General features: G+C 44.5%; 1 protein-coding gene across 1 annotated transcript; it reads left to right on the top strand.

Moving 5' to 3' along the window:
• The first annotated feature begins 691 nt into the window (after positions 1 to 691).
• On the top strand, positions 692 to 4324 carry HTR1B (5-hydroxytryptamine receptor 1B). Its single transcript, XM_066179654.1, has 2 exons — positions 692 to 2257; positions 3150 to 4324. The coding sequence occupies exon 1, from the start codon at positions 1062 to 1064 to the stop codon at positions 2193 to 2195; it is 1134 nt and encodes a 377-aa protein (XP_066035751.1). The 5' UTR covers positions 692 to 1061; the 3' UTR covers positions 2196 to 2257; positions 3150 to 4324.
• Positions 4325 to 19319: the final 14995 nt, after the last annotated feature.

Here is a 19319-nt window from a genome sequence, read left to right on the forward strand (position 1 = left end):
CCTGGCATCGCCCAGCCCCACGGCGTAGCCAGCACCGTGCCAAATAGGATGGGAACAACGGCAGGACGAAGCAACACCTGCATCCGCCCGTGCCGCGGCATCCCTCGTCGGGCTGGAAGGGGAGGGGCGGCTCGCCGCCTGGGCGGGGGACGAGCTCGGGCTCCTCCCGACGCCTGCAGGGGCAGGGGGGGGGGGCCGGCGGTGGGGCGGTGCGCGGGGCCGGAGCGGGCCGAACTCCCCCCCGTCGGGCGGCTCGTGGGTGCGGGAGGGAGGGCCAAGGGAGGCGGCGGCGGCTCGGCGGCTCCTCCTCCGCGGGCAGGCGGGCGGACAGCCCGCCCGAGAGCGGCACCGGTTGCTCGGTGCCGGCGGAGCCGCGCCGCCCGCTATATAAGGGGCGGCGGCTGCTCGCCGCTCGCTCACACCGGCCCCTGCCCGCGGCTGCCGGTGCTGGGCGGAGGCCGGGCCTCGACAGCATGGCCCGCGGCGGGGCGCAATGGGAGGTGGTCTCCCCCCCTGCCTCCCGCGGACCCTCCTCTTCCTCCTCCTGCTCCGCCCGCACCCGCGGCGGCGGCTGCAAACTTGCTGCGGCGGGCTGCGTGTGAAGGCACGGCCCGGCGGGGCGGCTCCGCTGCCCCCGCAGCTCCCGCCGTCGCGCCCGCAGCCCGGGAGGCCAGGCCGCCGCCCGCGGGCATGCGGCGCTGCCACCGCGCCCGTCGAGACACGGTGTGGAGCCGCGGGCGGCGGGGCTGCGCTTAGGGGCGGCCGGGGCGGGAGCCCCATGTTCGGGGCTCGCCGCGCTCCGCGGGCAGGCGGCGGGGCGATGAGCTGCCGGGGCGAGCGGGCGCCCCTGGCCCCCGGTTTGCCCTGCTCCCTCGCCCGTGGGGAGTGAGGCTCCGCGGAGCCCGCTCGGAGCTCCCGGAAGGGCGGGCAGGCGGGCGGGAGGTGGTGCCGGCGCGGCGATGCTGCAGCCCTCCCCCGGCGCCGACGGGGTCCTGCCGGGGTAGCGGCCCCGCCGTGCCGCGCCGAGCCCCGCCGTCTGCGGGGGCGGTGGCCGCGGAGGGATGGAGCCGGCCGGCCCCTGCCGGGCGCAGTTGGGCTCCGCCAACGACTCTTACCGAAACTGTAGCGCCGAGGAAGTGATTTACCAAGATGCCACCCCCCTCTCCGGCAAGATCGTGCTCGCCGTCGTCCTGGCGCTGGTCACTCTGGCCACGGTGCTTTCCAACGCCTTTGTCATCGCCACGGTCTACCAGACGAGGAAACTCCACACGCCGGCCAACTATCTGATCGCCTCGTTGGCCGTCACCGACCTCCTCGTCTCCATCCTTGTCATGCCCATCAGCACCATGTACACTGTGACCGGCAAGTGGACGCTGGGTCAGATCGTCTGCGATATCTGGCTGTCCTCGGACATCACCTGTTGTACGGCGTCCATCCTGCACCTCTGTGTCATCGCCCTGGACCGCTACTGGGCGATCACCGACGCCGTCGAGTACTCCACGAAACGGACTCCCAAGCGGGCAGCGGGCATGATCGCACTGGTATGGATCTTCTCTATCTGCATCTCCATGCCCCCTTTGTTTTGGCGGCAGGCGAAGGCCGAGGAAGTATCTAACTGTGTGGTGAACACGGACCACGTCCTGTACACCGTGTACTCCACAGTAGGAGCCTTCTACTTTCCCACTCTGCTGCTGATAGCTCTCTACGGGAGGATCTACGTGGAAGCCAGGTCGCGGATTTTGAAGCAGACGCCAAAGAAAGCAGGTAAAAGACTAACCCGGGCACAGTTAATTACAGACTCCCCGGGGTCGACCTCTTCCGTCACGTCCATAAACTCCAAGGCTCCCGAGGGATCCAGCGAAACGGGCTCCCCCGTGTACATGAACCAGGTGAAGGTGAAGGTCTCGGACGCCCTGCTGGAGAAAAAGAAGCTGACGGCCGCTAGAGAGCGGAAAGCTACAAAGACTTTAGGGATTATTTTAGGAGCCTTCATCGTGTGTTGGCTGCCCTTTTTCATCATCAGCTTGGTGATGCCTATTTGCAAGGACGCTTGCTGGTTCCACATGGCCATCTTTGACTTTTTCACGTGGCTTGGATATCTCAACTCCCTCATCAACCCCGTCATCTATACTATGTCTAACGAAGACTTCAAACAAGCTTTCCACAAACTCATACGTTTCCGATGCACAGGCTGAAATGTTGAATGCGATGTGTTCCCCGGGGCAGCCCCCATGCACGCCCGCGCCCGGCGCCACAGGTAGGTCCGCGCACCCCGCCCTGCCCGGAGAGCCGCGGTGCTCGGGGGGAGGCGGGGGGTTGGAAATGGGGCGGGGGGGTTTGACCCCACAAAGACCCGGTGTTCACACCCTTCGCAAGCGGCGGCGAGCGCCGGGCATGCTGCGCGCTCCTGACATTTCACAATCTGTGGCCGCGTCGCGTGTGCCCCCAACCCCCCCCCCCCCCCAGATCGCAGGCAGTGACTCACGGCAATCTGCTTTTTATTCCACCTATTAAACCAATCTGCCGCCATTTCGTATGCTAATGCCTGTGTTTCGGCCAATTAGTGCTAAACGGCACCTGTTTTCCCAGCCCGCAGCCGAGCTCCCCGGAGAGCGCCGGGCCGGGCCGGTCCCCGCCCGCCGCGGCGTCCCCGGTGCCGCCTCCCGGGCCCCGCCGGCAGCTGCAGGCGCCGCTGGGCACCTGGGCGTGCAGCCCCTTTGGAAGGGAGTCGATGCAGCCCCGGAACCAGCGGCATGATGTTTTTTGTTGGTGGTTTGTTGGTTTTTTTGGTTGTTTGGTTTTTTTTTTTTGGCGAGGAAGGAAGGTAGGATACGCCCCAGATGAAGACTGCTGGCAAAGTGCAACCCTACTTCTTTTCTACCCTCCTCTCGGCTCCGGCGGCTCCTGCGGGAGCTGAGCCGTCTGCGAGCAGGCGTCCCGAGGGAAAAGCTGCCCCGTAGCCACCGTGGGAGGCTCGACACCTCGGTGTGTCGTCTTTTCACACGCGGTAGAGCTTTGCCTTTCCGCGCCTTCTGACAGCAGTGGCCGCCAGCTCATCACTAAACTCAGCGCCACGTTCTGCAGAATGTATACGTGCCTTTATTGTGACACTTTAATAATTCTGCCAATCTTTTGCTTTTTGTCTGCAGAATCAAGTTGCTATTGTAAAGACCCACTGCTTGAAACTTCCCCAAGCCCAGTTGCCAGACTCATGCTGCAAAAACGTCAATACATTCTGCCACCAAACTGCTCAGCTCTGCGTTTCAGTGTAATGACTCTGGCAGAGATGCTGTTCCAATAGGCACGCAGATCAGTTGCAAAAAAAAAAAAAGAAAAAAAAAAAAAAGAAAAAAAAAAAAAGAGGGCAGCCTCGAATCAAGGTCTATAATTCATCTGGAATGAAGAAAAAAAAAAAGTTTGAGAGTAAACTCCATTTATTTTGCAGGCTTAACTTCTTAATTTGTTCTCCGGCTGGTTGTAGGGGTGTGCACAAGAGCACAGTTGTCTCTGTCTGTGTTAGTAGCCTAGTTGTACTTCTGCACACCTGTAATTTCTTTCTTTCAGTGGAAAGAGTTGCTCCCTTCACCCATGAGGCCAAGAGGAGAAAAAAATCACGTTTAAAATAGGAGCATCACAGTAAATTCTGTAAATGACTCCTTCAGCTGAACATATGTAAGAAGTGACAGTGTGCAAAAGTTTTCTATTTGTATTTCAAAACAATAGTAAATGCAAATGCTCTAGAAACAAGAGTTGTAGACCTGTTTAACTGCACTGCATATCTGTAGTCTGTTTTCATAGTTGGCTTTAGAAAGAAAAAACTTCTTGCTTTTACTCCATAAGAGCAGAAATCAAGAAGTCCAATGACCTTTTCCATAAACCAGCTGGGAATAGAAGTAGCAGTTTGATGCTGTAACCATGTTTTCCATTTTGTGTCGGATGCACACCCTTACCGCATGAACCACTGCAAAAGTTAGAATTCTCTAAGTACTTAACATTATTTAGTGTATTTTGTAAAGAAGTGAAGCAGTTTGCTCGTTCAGAAGAGCTATTTTACCTGCAAAATAAATACCCATGAATCATGAATTAACTGATGTTAGTGAAATTTCTTGCCTCCCTACTTCCCCCTGATGTTTTTTTAGTTTTTTTTTCTTCTTTTGTTTTGTTTAGTTTTTTTTCCCTCCTGATTGGACCTTAAGACAGGTCTATGGTATTCAGCAGAGTTTCAGGATATGGTCCACCTGCTGTGATAGAACTGCATTGATTGTTCCTCTTATGTGTAAATGAAAATGAGTATAAACAATAAAACGCTTGACTGTGTTCTCAAGAGTGGTAGCAATTGTGTGACTGAAAGGAGTATTTATTGGTTTACCCTCTTTCTCGTATTGACTTTTTAGGTAACACTGATTTGATGAGTCACTCAAGAAAGCAATTGATGAAGGTTGAAATTACAAGCTTCAATCAGGGGTCAGTTTTTTAACAGGCAGCTTTACTTTCATTGTAGCTAGTTCTGTTAGGCATAATTCTTACTATTTTCTTGTAATGTCAGAAAAAAATGCTTCATTTTTTTTTCACAAATTTTTACTACTCCTTTAAAAGCAAACAAAACTTTAGCATTTGGTGGATACTGTAATTAATGTTCTTTTAAAGCTGTGTGTATATAATCTAGATGGGGGCTGTTAAAAGCCTGGAAAAATCTTATTTGATTTATCTACCTCCTCTTCAGAGTAATAAGAACTTACTTACTTAAGAATTCAAGTAATAAGAGCTTACTTAAGTGGATAGTGAGGAAAGTGCATGACCCTTTGTGCTTCTGCTGGTCATAGGCAGGAGGAAGTCTATAAGATACAAACTGAAGCAGTAAAGAATAAACGTTTTCAGTAATTTGAAGAAATCCAAAAGAATTGCCTTGAAATTGCATACCTCTAAAAAAGAGAACTAATTTACTGTGGTTCTAGAAAGTACGCTCTTAAATTATTAAAGACAAATGGGATAAGAGGATTTTTCTAAAATGTTATTTTATTTGTTTGAAATGGCTATAATAAATTTAAATTTAAGGGTTTTTTGCATGTATGGTGTGAAAAAAAAACAAGGAAGATAACATAAAACAATACTTAACCAATTCTCATCTGTCATTTTTCGATCTTGTAGAAGGAATTTTGTTTACCCCTAATTCTTTCTCACGAGGCTTCTTACATGTGTGGAAAATGGAAAATGAGATATAAAGTGAGTATTCTCAGCATTTCCAGAAGGTTGAGATTTTGGTCAGTTTTACAAAGTTAGGGGGCTTGGAGAGCAGGGAGGTTCAGGAGTTGGACTTCACATTCCTCACACTGTTGGAGGATATCTTCATCTTCAGCAATGGGCAGCAAATACTCCCAGCTCCCTGTTGTGATGTGAGGATTTTGCTGAGAAGCTAATTCATCAGGAAAACATTGTTCTAAGTTTATTCTGAGGCTCTGAACTTTCTGCACAAGCAAACAAATAGCCATGCTCGCTCTGGGGGCAGGACAGTCAGTGTGGAAGCTGCCCTGAGTGACTTGGGGACAGAGGAGAGGAGGCTGGCTCGAGTCCTGCTGAGGTACCTGGTAGTTACAGGCCTTGTGCTACTGCAGCAGCAGCATCTACCTCAGAAAACCATTCACATGGGGTGATAGGTAGAGTGAGGACACATGTCTGTCTGCAGTGAAAGAGAGGAGATGTAGGGCAAACATTGCTCAGTGCTGGAAAATATAAATATGTAAAGCATGTTCCAAGATTCACGGGGAGTGTTTTATGGTGGGAAGAGTGTCCCACGTGAGCTTAGCATCTCTGTGATTGGCAGAGTGTGTCCTGGTTGAACCTGGATTTTAAAACATGCTCAGGGATGTGGTGGTAAAGTTTTGACTCTCCGAAGAGGTCTGAGAATATTGCTGTCCTGCTTCTCTGCTCCCTTGCTGCGCCTGGTCACTGCACTCTGCCTCTGGGAGGATGGAGCATCTGAAATTTCCAGTAGGAGGAGCTGTCCTTTCTGTCCACCCTCTGTATGTAGTCCTGTGGAAATGGCTCAGTGAATTCTGCCTCTGGGTGTTTTCTCATGGGACCCTCTTCACAACTCCACAGGTAAACTCCAAAGGTACCTAAGCCCATGCTGTTCCAGTCTTTCATTACAGAAGCAGCATGCCTTTCTTTTATCTATTTCTTGCCTTGGGTTCAGACACTCAAATGATGCTTTTGATACAAATCTCTGCTGAGCACTGAGGTTTGAAGTTGAACCCACACTTGCAAACCTTGTGTTTCCTACGTTTCATGGTAAGGGATATGTGTGTGACGGTGTTGCTGTCTCTAAGTGCTGTGACACATGACAGTTCAACAGTAGTTGCCATTGTGGAAGTAGCTGTTTGCAGCCCCATAGCTGCACTATTTTCCTAGTATTCCTCAGTTTTATTTAAGAGGCATTTCTCACTTTTCCAATTAATAAAACACAGATGCTGACTATAGAAATCAAGAGGGGAAATCCCTTGCAATTTACCTTCATATGACCATGCAACAGCCAACAAAGTTCTGCCTTTTCCGCATGAATAGGAAGAAGAAAATGTCTTGACAAATGCGCCAAGTCTCCATATGATAAAAGGGATCTCAACTAAATGTCTGGACTTTTACACCATATTTTCCTGCCAAAGCATTTGAGGAAGCAGGCCTAGCCTTCAGCCTTCAGCAGGGCTGTGTTGAGTAGGAACAACTTTATTTGGGGCAGCTGATTTCCACCATCCATTGCCCCTGCCTGAAAAAAGCCACTCTGAATTCCACCAGGAGAACACTCCAAGTGCTTTCTGACTTGAAAAGACTGCCCCTGTATTCTCTTGGTCAGAAAGGACTGGATATTGCCAGAAGGAGGCACTTTTACATGAAAATCCAGATCAATCTAAAGCTATTCTTTCTGGAAGCAAAGTGAAAATTACTAGTAGTGCTTACATTGGAGAACAAGAATTTGTGGTATATAGTAACAAATCAGGTTGAGCAATGTGGCTGAGAGCAATTCTGCAGGCAAACAGTAACATTCCATTCAAATTGAGATGTAGCAGAGATTGAAGAACAGCTTTCTCCACCAAAGAGCAGCTGGTGCAAAGAACGTCTTTGAGAGAGTCATCCAAAATCTCCGAGCCTTGACCAGGGTTTAAGGAAAAAAACCAAGGTTACTACACCAACATCTCATGACTCCAGCAGACAGGTGTGCGTTTATGGAATGAAGTACATGCCAACTCCATTTTGTGTGTTGGTCACCTTTTTGTCATTAGAGGAACCAAATGTATTTGAGATGTCTTTAAACACCCCTCCGTGTCAGTACCACAGTGATTAGTGGTTCATATTAAGAGATTTTTACATTCCAGCAGTTAGTACCTAAAACACAGAAACAGTTTAAGTGATGTCTCCTGAAGCAGTGAGTCTTGCTGACAATGAGCTTGAAACATTTAAACACAGAATAATCATATGGAAAAGCAAGCAGAAAATGAGGCTTTTTATTCAATCACGTGCTAAGCTTGAAAGATGTAATACAACAAGCAACTCAATAGGTGAGATGAGGAGAAGATCCACATGATATCAAATTTACAATATAGAGATCAGAATCTCATACTGAGTCATTTTCAAGAGCTGGAGAAAGAAAGTCTTTGTTGTTCTTTTCAGAGATCAAACTACTTGCGGTCATCTTTATAAAGGAACAAGAGTTTTTTATTGTCTCTATACAAATAATACTTTGAAGGCTACAGACGGAGTTCATGGCTGCAGGGCTTTCACTGAGTAATCATATGTTCTATCTTTTAGGCTGAGTGGTCATAGAAAAATAGGAAAGACATGAGCAGGGGGTGATTATGTAAAACAACCGCTTTTTGGTATTTTTTTCCTTATGCAGAACCAAGGCAAAAATAAGAACAACAGGAAGAAACAAGATCTGGAAAATGTAGGCATGAATGATGTTATGTGAAATTTCAGGAACATGTTTAGGGCTGAATGGGGCAAAAATAATAAATATATTTCCAGAATTCAGAAAAGTTAAAATTAAATTAGAATTTTCCTTCCGTCCACATACCTCAGGGGTTCCACTGTCATAATAATACTTGTATAACACCATTTCTTTCAAGACCAAAAGTCTTGATATTCCTAAATATGTTCAAATTAACATTTTTAATACATTCACATCCGCTTTTACATTAAGGCATACGCTTCCCAAGCTCATCCACTCTTTTTCCTGTATTTTTAAAATTTCAATTCACGCCCTTTCCTACCTGTATGTTGTGTTTAGAACATAAATCGCATTCGGACTCAGCCCTCTAATATCCAGTCTCTGAAAAGGTGAGAAATACTGTTTTCAAAAGGAATGTTGGGATTAGTACATTTAACAGAATTAGTGCAAAAGCAAGCAAGATTCCTTGTTCCTATCTACAGGGAAAGGCTGTTTTCCCCTGAACTCAGTTCCTAGAAGAATCTGAGGTAGATTTGGAAGATGCAGATATGATGGAAGCTGTACTGTAATCCAGTGCAGGTGTAGAGAACAGCCAGCTTTTTGAGCAGCAGAAGGAAAGCATCAGTGCTAAGTTCACATCAGGACAGATCTCTGTGACTCACAAGGGACATAACAAAACTCTGCATCTAATTGGGTCCAGAAAGATTCAAAGGAGTGGTATATAGGTGAGAGATGGTGAAGAGTCGTGCATTCCGTGGAGGCCCCACGGGCTCTCTCTCCCCTGAATCTGCTTGTCCCTGGCTCAGGGCAGCTATGTGGCCATGGATCAGGCTGCTGGGAGAACAGTGTTAGGGGAGCCAAATCCAGTAGCCTCGTAGAGGTGAGGTTGCAGAGCTCTGTGCTCCAGGTCCAGTCCATAGTGAGGCTGAGATGTTTCCCCAGCCTCATGCAGATATGTATATGTGTGCAAAACACACATACAAACACATACTCATTGCAAGCAACACACATCAGCACAGACAGAAGGGCTCAGTGCTCACACCAACACAAACAGCCCCAGTGGCCTCATGGTCCTCACCTCTCTGGCTAACCAATTTGGAGGTCCACTAGTAATAAATATGTATATATATAGTGTGTGTGTGTGTGTGTGTATATATATATATATATATATAGGGTGGATCCCTCCAGCAGCTGGGCTCAAATACCAGATCCTAGTGTCCAGTTTTTTTCACCTGGACACACAAGACCCCAGTGCTGTAGCCCCACTGCAGCTGCTGGTAGAGGTCATCACGTGTCCACACACATGCACGCATTCATGCCCGTGTGCACATACACCCAGTAGGGATGTCACAGTAGCACACACACACACATGCATGCACCCAGCTCCCAGGGCACCTCACCTACTCTCTGGCTCCTCTGACTTAATCTTTGCAAGTGATCACACACTTACTCATGTTGTCCTCGCCAGTTTTTGCACTGCAGACACGGAACTCCTCCCCCCCACTGCAGTTACGGGCTTTTAGACCTCCAGCCACGCATATGCACATGAGACACACGGTATGTCCTGACAATTGGTACCAAACAGCCCTCCTTTACACAGGGCCAGCCCCTTTTAACTTTTTATGTTAAAAAATGACATGACTTATGTCGTTTGTTCCTAAACTTGTTCCTCTGCAAATAGGCTTGGGCGCTCCCATTCCTCAGCTTTGGTTTTTCCACCAAACATTAAATTCTAAATCTCATGTCCAAATGCTCTTCCCTTGCATCTCATAATGCATCTCATAACCATAGGGAATAATCTCCTCCAGTCCTAAAAGTGCTTCTGTTGACTCCTTGTTATGGGTTTTATGCCTGGACAGGGGAGCTTGTGTCCCCTAGAACCACCTGCCTCTGTGCCTGTGTGCTCTTCTGGGCTTGTGGAGACGGGTCTTTGATGGCCCTTTGGCCTCTCCATGATGGGTCTGGGAGGAGCTGGGAGAGGATATTATTTGGCTTGCCTACCTGCCATTGTCCCTGTGCTCTTTGGTGAGCTTGCAGATAAGCTTTTTACCACACAATCTAACATTTTCTTTCTTTTGGGAAAAAAATAGAAGGAAAGTAGCGGGCAGCCACAGTTTCAGATGTCAGAATACTAAATGTCTAATTTAATTTGAACTAATTGCAATGTCAGAAACTACGTACCAAAATATAACAAGAGCATAAAAAAAATCTCTTGTGAAGTCTTCATGTTGAATGAATGTACAGACACCATAGGCAAAGTGTGATTATTTAGATGGCCACTAAGCAATCTTTAGCAGCTCACAAATGAGTATTCCAGAGCTATTCTATGTTTTGGGACCTTGAAGAATAATGGTCTTTTTGTGTCAAGTAAGAACCAGATTTTTCATCTCCCAGGTTTAGATCCTTTATATCAGACAGCTAGATCTGAAGTGCCTTTTTACAAGGTTCTGGACTCTGAGCCACACTAATGGAGAAGATGATTGAAGGAGTCATGATAAGTTTATCAGTTTCTTTCATTTAGATATACTTGTGCTTTGGCTAAAATTTTAGAAGGACCCACCATTAGTTTCTTACGAGATTGCCAGTAAGGCACTGGTCAAGTACTGGTGCCTCGGTGACATACTCACACACTTAAATATACTTCTGAGCGGTGTATTTACATGCAGCTAAAACAAGAAACCAATAACTTCCTTGCTATCAAAAAAGAGCAAGAGATGATCTCAAGTGTGTGATCTGGGGCCTCACAGGAACATTTGGGAAAAGCACTGTCCTCCTCTTGGACAACAGCCAAGTCCCACAGATGTATATGAGACATAGAATATTCAACATTTTCACTAGAGAGGCTTGGAAAATCAGTGAACAAAGGCAAGTGATGTTGAGAAGGGCAAAATAATGTTATATGAGGCAAAAATTTCCACTTAAAAATGCACAATGAAATCACGAAGACTTTTTTTTTTTTTTTTTTACATGCTAGGAACACTTCTCTCTGAAAACTACAGCAGTCAAAAGAGCAGAAAAGAGATTGCATATAGAAAACAAGGCAGAAGACAGCATTGCCTCAACTTGCAAATTCTGTGTCCTGTATCCTGCATGCTACAAGAAGATCACACCTGTCTCAATATTATATAGTAGAATAGAAAACATTCAGGAAAACAGAGAGTGTATTCGGGGTGTGTGTGAAGCCTCATTTTCCAGCTGCCAGAATAGCTGAGATGGTACTTGAGGCTTCCTCTTTGTACCATACAAGGACAACTCAGCAGCACAGCAAGGGAAGGTATGTTCAGAGTACAACCATTGTTGTAGGAAACAACACATTTCTTAATGCAATTCTGCTTGTTCTGATTCCACTGGGTCTGAAAATCCCAAGGAAGGAAGCATTTCTGATGTTTTTCTTCACTTGAGTTGTACTGATGAATGCCGATTCCCCAGCCCATCCTGCCCTGCTTCTGCATTATGTGGGGAGGGATTAGGACACTTGACTATTCTGACAATTTTCCAATCTTTGCTCCTCTATTATATGTAAAGTTCCAGCCAAAAAATGGACGCTGGGTGGTACAATAATGATTGCATTCAAAGGAAGCATCACCTTAGGTTTTGCAGGGTGGGCATCCAATGATGAGGTTTCTGGGATTGGGAGACTGCTTTGAAAATCCAGGGCCCAGTTCCTGATACTCTGGATTATTAAGCAGATCTCTACATATACACAAAAATGAGTTGTTTTTTTTTTTTAAAATAGCCATTGTGCAATTTCCCAGAACTGGAGACTCCAGGGTATTGTAGAAAAGAAGGCTCACACATGCTCCTCTGTATTCTTACTCAGCTATACACAATTGGAGGGCATTAGCTTTCATTTACGAAGGAAGGATTTTATCTCTTCTGTTTTTAATTAAATCACAGACCTTCTCACTAGTTCATAAATTGGCACTCCTGTAACTCATCTTCCACAAAAAGAAGTTGGATGTCAACACCCTGTTGGATACTCTTGCCCAGCTAGTCTTTAAAATTGGAGTTATTTATTTAAATTAAATAAAAGTTACTAGTACTGGGAGTTTTATATTTTGCTGTAGGAACAGTGAATTGATTTCTGCCTGAATGACAAGTTTCAGTCCCACTTCAGTTACAGTTCACAAAATATTCTGAGTGGTTTGTCAGCAGATATAATTGAGTTCCTTTAATCAGGCTTAGGGTAAGATCCTATAGGGATTCCTCCAGGCTTTTTCCAAGCTGCATGGTTACTAGTTCATTTAATAGAAGGAAGTTCTTCTCATTCTTTCAACTTCCTTTACGTATGTGATTTTTGCCTGAGTAATGTATGTGCGTTAAATCCTTGAATTGGCTGGAGACAATACTCCTGCTTATAAGAATTCAGACCTTAAAAAGACAGTAGAAAGAATGATGCAGTGTTTCCCCTGGTGTTTAATGAAGCAGCTGTTCCTAAGCAGAGGAGCAAAACTGGTTTATGTAGCTGCAGATAGTTTTGTGGGAAAAAAGTGGAGATTTTTAATGCTTTTAAAGTAATCCTAAGTGCTCTTTTCAGTTGTTTGAAAGGTTGAAGTTTTTGAAGCTACTTTTTTTAGATCCAAGATTTGTGTCCTTCCCTTTCCAAATGTCTTATGTATTCCTAAAAAATGACTTGGGAAACTGAAAATTATGGGAAAGGAATAACACAAAGGAGTATTGATACTGGCAAGGAAAATTATGTCTTCTCTAAAAGATTCCCTGAATGTGGCAGCAGTTCTTTCTTTGAGGGACCTGCATGTATCAACATGAATGCTTCCTACCTCCCAAGGAAAACTTTCAGGGCTCAAAGTCTCATTTAGCTCAAAACTTCATATTTTCAGACCCACTATACAGTTGTTCAGTACTGCTGTGGAGTTCATGTTGGCATGTATTTATTTCCTTTAATATCTGAAATTGCTGGAATTTTACTCTCATGTACTGCACGAAAGGCTGCAGGAGGCAGTGGAGGATAATACCACTCCCTTTGGCTGAGGGATCATGGGCTCCATTAGTGACCAAGCATCGTTGTTTGGGAAGGATTTTAGACTCCTGACTGCCAGTAGACAGTGATATGACATCTGTAAATCAGTCAGCTCTCTGTCCAGAAAGCTCTGGGTGTTCAGGGGTGAAAGTGGCCATAGCTGTTCTTGGGCTGCACACCATGGAGGGGCTGGCAAGATTCTCTGGGACTAATGGAGTTCGGGAGCTGGTCCACAGAGCCAGGCAGCCCCACACTAGGCTGGAAAGGGCCTGTGAGATGCTGGCAGGGGCAGGACTGGGACTGAGGGCCCTGCCACAGCAGCCCATGGGTCCACAGGGCTGCCCGAGATGGCTCCTGCTGCTTCTGGGGAGGAGGTACATCCAGCTCCCATTTCTTGAGAGAGTCACGAGGATTTGGTAAAGGACTTGGCAAGCAGCCCAGGAATAAGGAAGGTAGAGAAAAATGCTTTTTCCTTCATTTAGTCAGCATCTGGCAGAGGCAGGGTGAGGGGCTTGTCTAAAGGACAGCTGATGTTTAGCACAAACAAGCCTTGTGTTTGAGTGTCTGGACACTTCAAAATGCTATGATCAAAAGAAAAAATAGATAAGTACTTTCATGTTGCTTGACCTTGATGAGCAGTCTAACAATTCACTTTCCCATCCTCACTGCATGAAAGAAGATATTAAATGATTTTCATTTTTCCTTGAAATGCTCAAGTTCAGTGTGAGGCAATCTCTCCTCATACTGCTGAGACCTCATACCCCAGGAAAATAATTGTTGTTCTGTTCCCTGTGTGTTGCAACTCTTCACCTTCCCAAGGGGACTCAAGTCTTAGCTAGCCCCAGTGGTTGCCCAAGTCGTGTTTTTGCAGTGCTCTTCCCTTGCACCAAGGCCACCCCAGCCACCACAGCTCCCATCTCACTGGCACTGCCCCACTCCGTGGAGGCCCCAAGGCCAGTAGCAGTTTGCTGCCCAAGAGGGACTGTCAACTAGACATGGAAACAGGAGAAACACTGGGTTGGTTTTGACCTGCTAGGTGTCCCTGAGTAACTCTGTCCCTTAGATCTCCTCTGTTAAGGAAGCCAATGATAGCAATCTTCTTCTGGTAAAATAAGCATTGTTATCATCCTCTATTTTAAAGAACATGTTTGTGTCAGTCCTAGGAGAGCTGTTTTCCAAAGGAGCATGAATTCATCAGAGTACTCACATGATTTGGCCCTTAGTGTTTCAGAAACAAAAATGATGAGTTGCAGCCTCCCACCCCACCTACAGTTCCAGAAAATGTGATATAAGATGACAGCAGAGATTTTCAATCAGATGATGTTGTTTTCTGGCCTGTTGTAGGCCAGATCTAAAGGTTCAGAACTCACATCCCTTTTCTCAGTACCTCAAAGCAAGTTTCTCTGCTGTGAACTACCTTTTTCCATGTTTCACAATACAGTGCAAAAATATGCCGAAGGTAGCTGGTGATGTGCCTACAATCTGACTGAGAAACAGCAAAATACAGGAGATGTCAGAACCCAAACCTGAGCGCAAATATCCATCTTTAGTGCAGTAAGTGATGGAAAGTTCAGCTTGACTTCAATAGCAGCCAGAGCAGTCCACTAGTCCCCCCTTAACTTGCAACTCCATACCAATGCCCCTGATCTTCAAGTGTGAGTGCCACTTGCTTCCCAGAACTCCCAAGGTTTGTGCATGCTCTCCTCTACCTTGATGGATGCTGCAAAGCTTTCTTAGCTGTGTTTTCTTTGTTACAAGCTCTCAAATCATCCCTATAGTATCTCAGGGTACTTTTTCCCAGCATACAAAATCATGCCTGATTTTGAGGCATGTCAAAGACAGAGGGATAAAATGTGTTGCCATTAAAGAGTTATATTTTAAACTCTAAAGGTAAAATTAATTTTAACAGAAGTATTTTCATGCATATGTGTCAACATCAGACAACAGAAATAAATAAAGTGCATGTGTGCAGGGTGCAAGTAAATAACTCCACACTTACCAGTCCCTTTGATTAGTTTTGATGCTCTTTTTTACCCTACATATTTTAGACAGCAGACTCATAACTATCCCTGCTGTGGGCTGGCATCCACTTGCCTTTTGACAAACTCCAAAAGTGTCAGGTCCCACTTTGTTTTGTATTCCAGACACACACCTGGACTCTGCAGTCGGGTCTAACTCTGAGTTAGGCAAATGCTCATAATTTCCAGCAGTTGGTTCATTCTCAACTCAGCCAGGAAAGAGTCCTTGACTCCCTTGTTCTTCCTGACATAGTTCTTATCTATTCCCGCTAGCTTTAGAAATGCTACCCCCCTTTGGGTGTTGAGCTGCTGCAGTTCTTTGCTTGGTCTCGACAGTATGTAAAGAAAGTTCACTGGGGCTTCCCTGCTTGTTTAAACCACTAGTGAATCATGAATTTGCTGAAACTACTCCCGTTGAACAGAGTAATCTAAAGAAGGAAGCCTTTTCATCCATTGATCCGTACTTTTCTTATGTATATGTATATTAACCATCATACTGTACCCAGCAATACAAATAGAATTGGCATGGTAGAAGAAAATCCATGTAACCTAAAGCATGGATCTGTGTTACTCAAATTGTTATCTACTTTTATTCATTCAGAATAAGACTAACAGAGCTAAAAATTGATAGTATCTGTAAATATTTCCTCCATTCATTGGCTTACATATGTGTTTTAAAATGGCTGTTAAACATACAGGCTGAATGTGCTCATTGAGACATACATTGAAAATCTTCATGGAAACTTTGGGAGAAGATGTGGGGAAAGAGTAAAATACTTCCTTGTTCCTCAGTGTTGTGTGGCATCACTCACAAGCAAAGAGCAGGAAAACTTTCTTCCAGAGATGAGAGATTCTGCTTTGAGATGAGTCGGAAAGGGGTTCTCATCCTTTGTCCTGTGCTCTTCATGTGCAAGTGGATGTGAGTGTGGAAAGAAGGTCTGTGGCATATGAAAGAGCCATCATGACAAAATCATCCCAACTCACTAGCGGTGGGTAAGTTTTCAATTAAACCTAAGAGAAAATGGGGCACAACATAGCTGCTGTTAGGGAGAACATCTTGTTAAAATCTTAATGATGCCATTGTAGTTTTATCCTTTGTGACTGTATTTCATTACTGAAAACCTATGTTTCTTAGTTATGTTTTAATCAGTAATCATGTCAAGAAATAAACCTAGTTCTAGTTCTTTGACATAGCAAAGCATTCCTTACCCTGGCTGGTTACAAACCTGAAAACTGTGGCATTGGGCACCTTTAAAACTTGCTGAGTTACACAGTACATTATATTTCTCTTATCTAAAGAGCAGTAGGATAAATCCCTCTAGAGGTTCTTTGGCAATTTGTCACAAGATTTAGGAGAGGAAAAAAATTTTACTTGGGACCAGTGATGTCTAGTTAAATTCTCTGACCAGCACTTAAAAGCTGGATGTATGACTGGTGGACTCCTTAATGGCTTTTAACTGAGACCAGACTTGACAGTAACCTGTAACTTTGGGGCGATGGTACATTTGGCAACTGTACACCAAATCTCTTTCTCTCTCTCACCTCTGAGAATACTCTAAATCATCACGTTCATCTCTGTATGTCATCTTTCGCTTCTACACTTTATTTATTATGACTGCAAATTCTTTTGACATATCCAGTCCTCTTCTGTACATTATCACAGAGATTACCCCAGCTGAGGACAGAATTTCAGGTGGATATTTTCAGGGCCAAAATAGTACAAGATCAAAGGACCATGGGCTGAGATGTTGATCTGATGTGCCAGTTTTCCAGTGAGTAGTGATGTCACAGTGTTAAGCCAGAATCATATTTAGATTCCGCTGACTGCACAACTTGCATGGCCACGTCTGTTGTCACCTAAGTGCACCCTGTGCATTCTTGGAAAGAGCAGAGCCTGGAGCCGCAGAAAAAAGTCAAGAGGACCTCACCTTTTCATTGATAGAAGAACAGTGCTAGTAACAATTTGTGCAGATTATGACAGTTAAAAGAAATAAAAAAAGAAGATATATTCTATCTTTTGGTAAAGAGGAAAGAATAAATGACAGTTTGAAAATCATTCAGGGTGTCATCTGAAAATAATTACTTGGACAACAACATATTGCAGCCAGACTGCAGACACACAATTAACCAAAAAGGAAATATTTGTTATTGAATAAAACATCTTATTTTGCTGATACCGACTGAAAGCACTCAGATTTTTCTAGCTACTACACTTCCCTCAAAAACTACAGTAGAAGATCTATGAAAGAAAGAAAATCTGTAGTGAAGAATTCATGTTTTAGAAGAGCATGATACAGAGAAGAAAGAGTAACATTTGTCTGAATGTACCTCTACCCATGAGTTAAACCCTGAGTAGGTGCAAGCAACAGGTGGCTTATACAGTTTTGTTTGGGTTATTTTTAGTATCAGTACCTACAGTTTACTTTATTTTCTGATCTCTCTTTGGTTGCATTTAGCCCTAGCCAGTCTTTTCTTTCTATCTTTATATTAAATTAAATTCCTTAAAGTCCTTAAATTAAATTTTTCCTTCAATTTTTTTTGAAACCATACCTTTTAATAAATAACTCTGTTTCAGCTGAACCCTTTTCTTTTTTTTTTTTTTTCCACCTAATAATAAGATTATTTAACTTTTTTCTCATATTTGCATTCACCATTTGGTTTTGGGATTGTCACATAGAGAAACTGCTGTTCCCACTGAGTCAATGGGAGGCTTGATTTTTATCACTGGAAAGATACCTTTGTGCTTAAACCATGGGAAATACTGAAAACTGATAGCTAGTGGAGAGGAGTGGCATTCTAATGACTGAAATAAATTTGTGCTAATGAACATACCTGGAAAGAGTAAGAATATGTGTGGTTTGGGGTTGGGGTTGGGGTTGTTTTGTTGGGATTTTTTGAGGTCAGCAAATGGTACTATGACTGATCTACTGACGCATTCCTATCATTCATTAATCATCCTCATTACAGCCTTTTGCTTGACCAGTCTCATATCAAGTGGCTCGTAGTTCCACACTTCAGCCTGCCAAAAAGACCAAGGAAGCAAGCTGGGCCTTGAAGTTTGGCTGCCAGCATTCTGGCTGCAGTTACCAAAGGATAACTTAAATTGATCTATTTAGGTGTGTGTGTGTGGGGGGGGGAGAATCTGTGGGAGGGTTAATTGCAGGAATGTGGCCTTTAAATGTGGTAATACAATAACTGGGAGAGAATAGATCAGTCACAAAGCCTTGAAAACACTCTGAGCAGCTTATGTTTGTTGATACAGAATACAACGAGAAGAATGGTACAGTCAAAACAATGAGCTAAGAAAACTAACTTTGCTGCTGACAGGCTAGAAGCAAGGCAAGATGGTATTTGTCAAAGCCAGGGAAACGAATATTGTGGGAAGCAAGTAATAAGAGAGTGAGTGATGTGGCTGTAAGTTTTTTCTGTGAAGAAGTGTTATGCAGTGAGAATTGAAAGGTAGACATGGATAAGGAGGTCACATCTAAGATTATTCACAGTCATAAGTCTTTGTGGTATTTTCCAGTTGTAAGGCTAAAGGTAATGAGAAGAAAGACAGGATTTGGCTTTGAACATTTTGCACTTAATCTTAAAGTCTTAAGTCAGAGCACTAAGAGGAAATGTCAGTGCAGCAGAGTATTAGTTCAGTTTAAGTTAAGTGAGACACGTCCACAGATGGGTAATAAATCTGTTGGTCACTGACCTAAAAATGATAGATGATTTTTTATTTACCAGTATGGCTTATTTATGGGCAAAAAGCATAGAGGGAATAAGGCTGCAAAGTTTCTGCTGAGTGCTGGGTCATGGAGAAGATGAATAAGCACCTTCAGAGCTCTGCTACAGGAGCAATTGCAGAGGGAGAAGGTTAACTATGTGAATATTAAGTTAACAGACATCATGTGAGAATATTCTGCTGCTAAGAAGAAGACAGTAATAGGTTGGGTTAAACACCAGGTTTGCCATTGGATCAAGAAAATGATTAGAGGCTGTCTCAAAAGGATTTTAAAAGGAGGACAAAAGGCACAAATTAATTTGTATGGAAGAGGAATCTCATCTAGATATTGTAGACAGCACTGAAAAATAAGGGTGGACTGGTGATGAAACTGTTGGAGTAAAGAGTGACTTTCCCTAAAATAAAAGAGATTAAAGCATTAGAAGCAACAGCACATTTTTTAATCTGTCCTATCTCTGTTGCACATATGCTTATTTGGCAAAAGTCTCTTTCCTTATGCATGTGAGTCTCTTAAATGGAGATTTTAGATACTGCTCTAATATACCTGATAGTGAGACTACCAAAAATCTGTTTCATCCCTCAAGAAACTGTCTACCTTATGTCCATATGTGCTGTCATCTGCACAGAGTAGCTTCAAAATTAAACATT

Source organism: Chamaea fasciata, unplaced genomic scaffold, assembly GCF_029207755.1.
Source record: "Chamaea fasciata isolate MVZ Bird 193981 ecotype frontalis unplaced genomic scaffold, bChaFas1.0.hap1 SCAF_3, whole genome shotgun sequence".
Taxonomy (NCBI): domain Eukaryota; kingdom Metazoa; phylum Chordata; class Aves; order Passeriformes; family Sylviidae; genus Chamaea; species Chamaea fasciata.

Excerpts from the sequence above, each read along its gene's own strand:
- HTR1B (XM_066179654.1), top strand. The coding sequence starts at position 1,062 with ATGGAGCCGGCCGGCCCCTGCCGGGCGCAGTTGGGCTCCGCCAACGAC.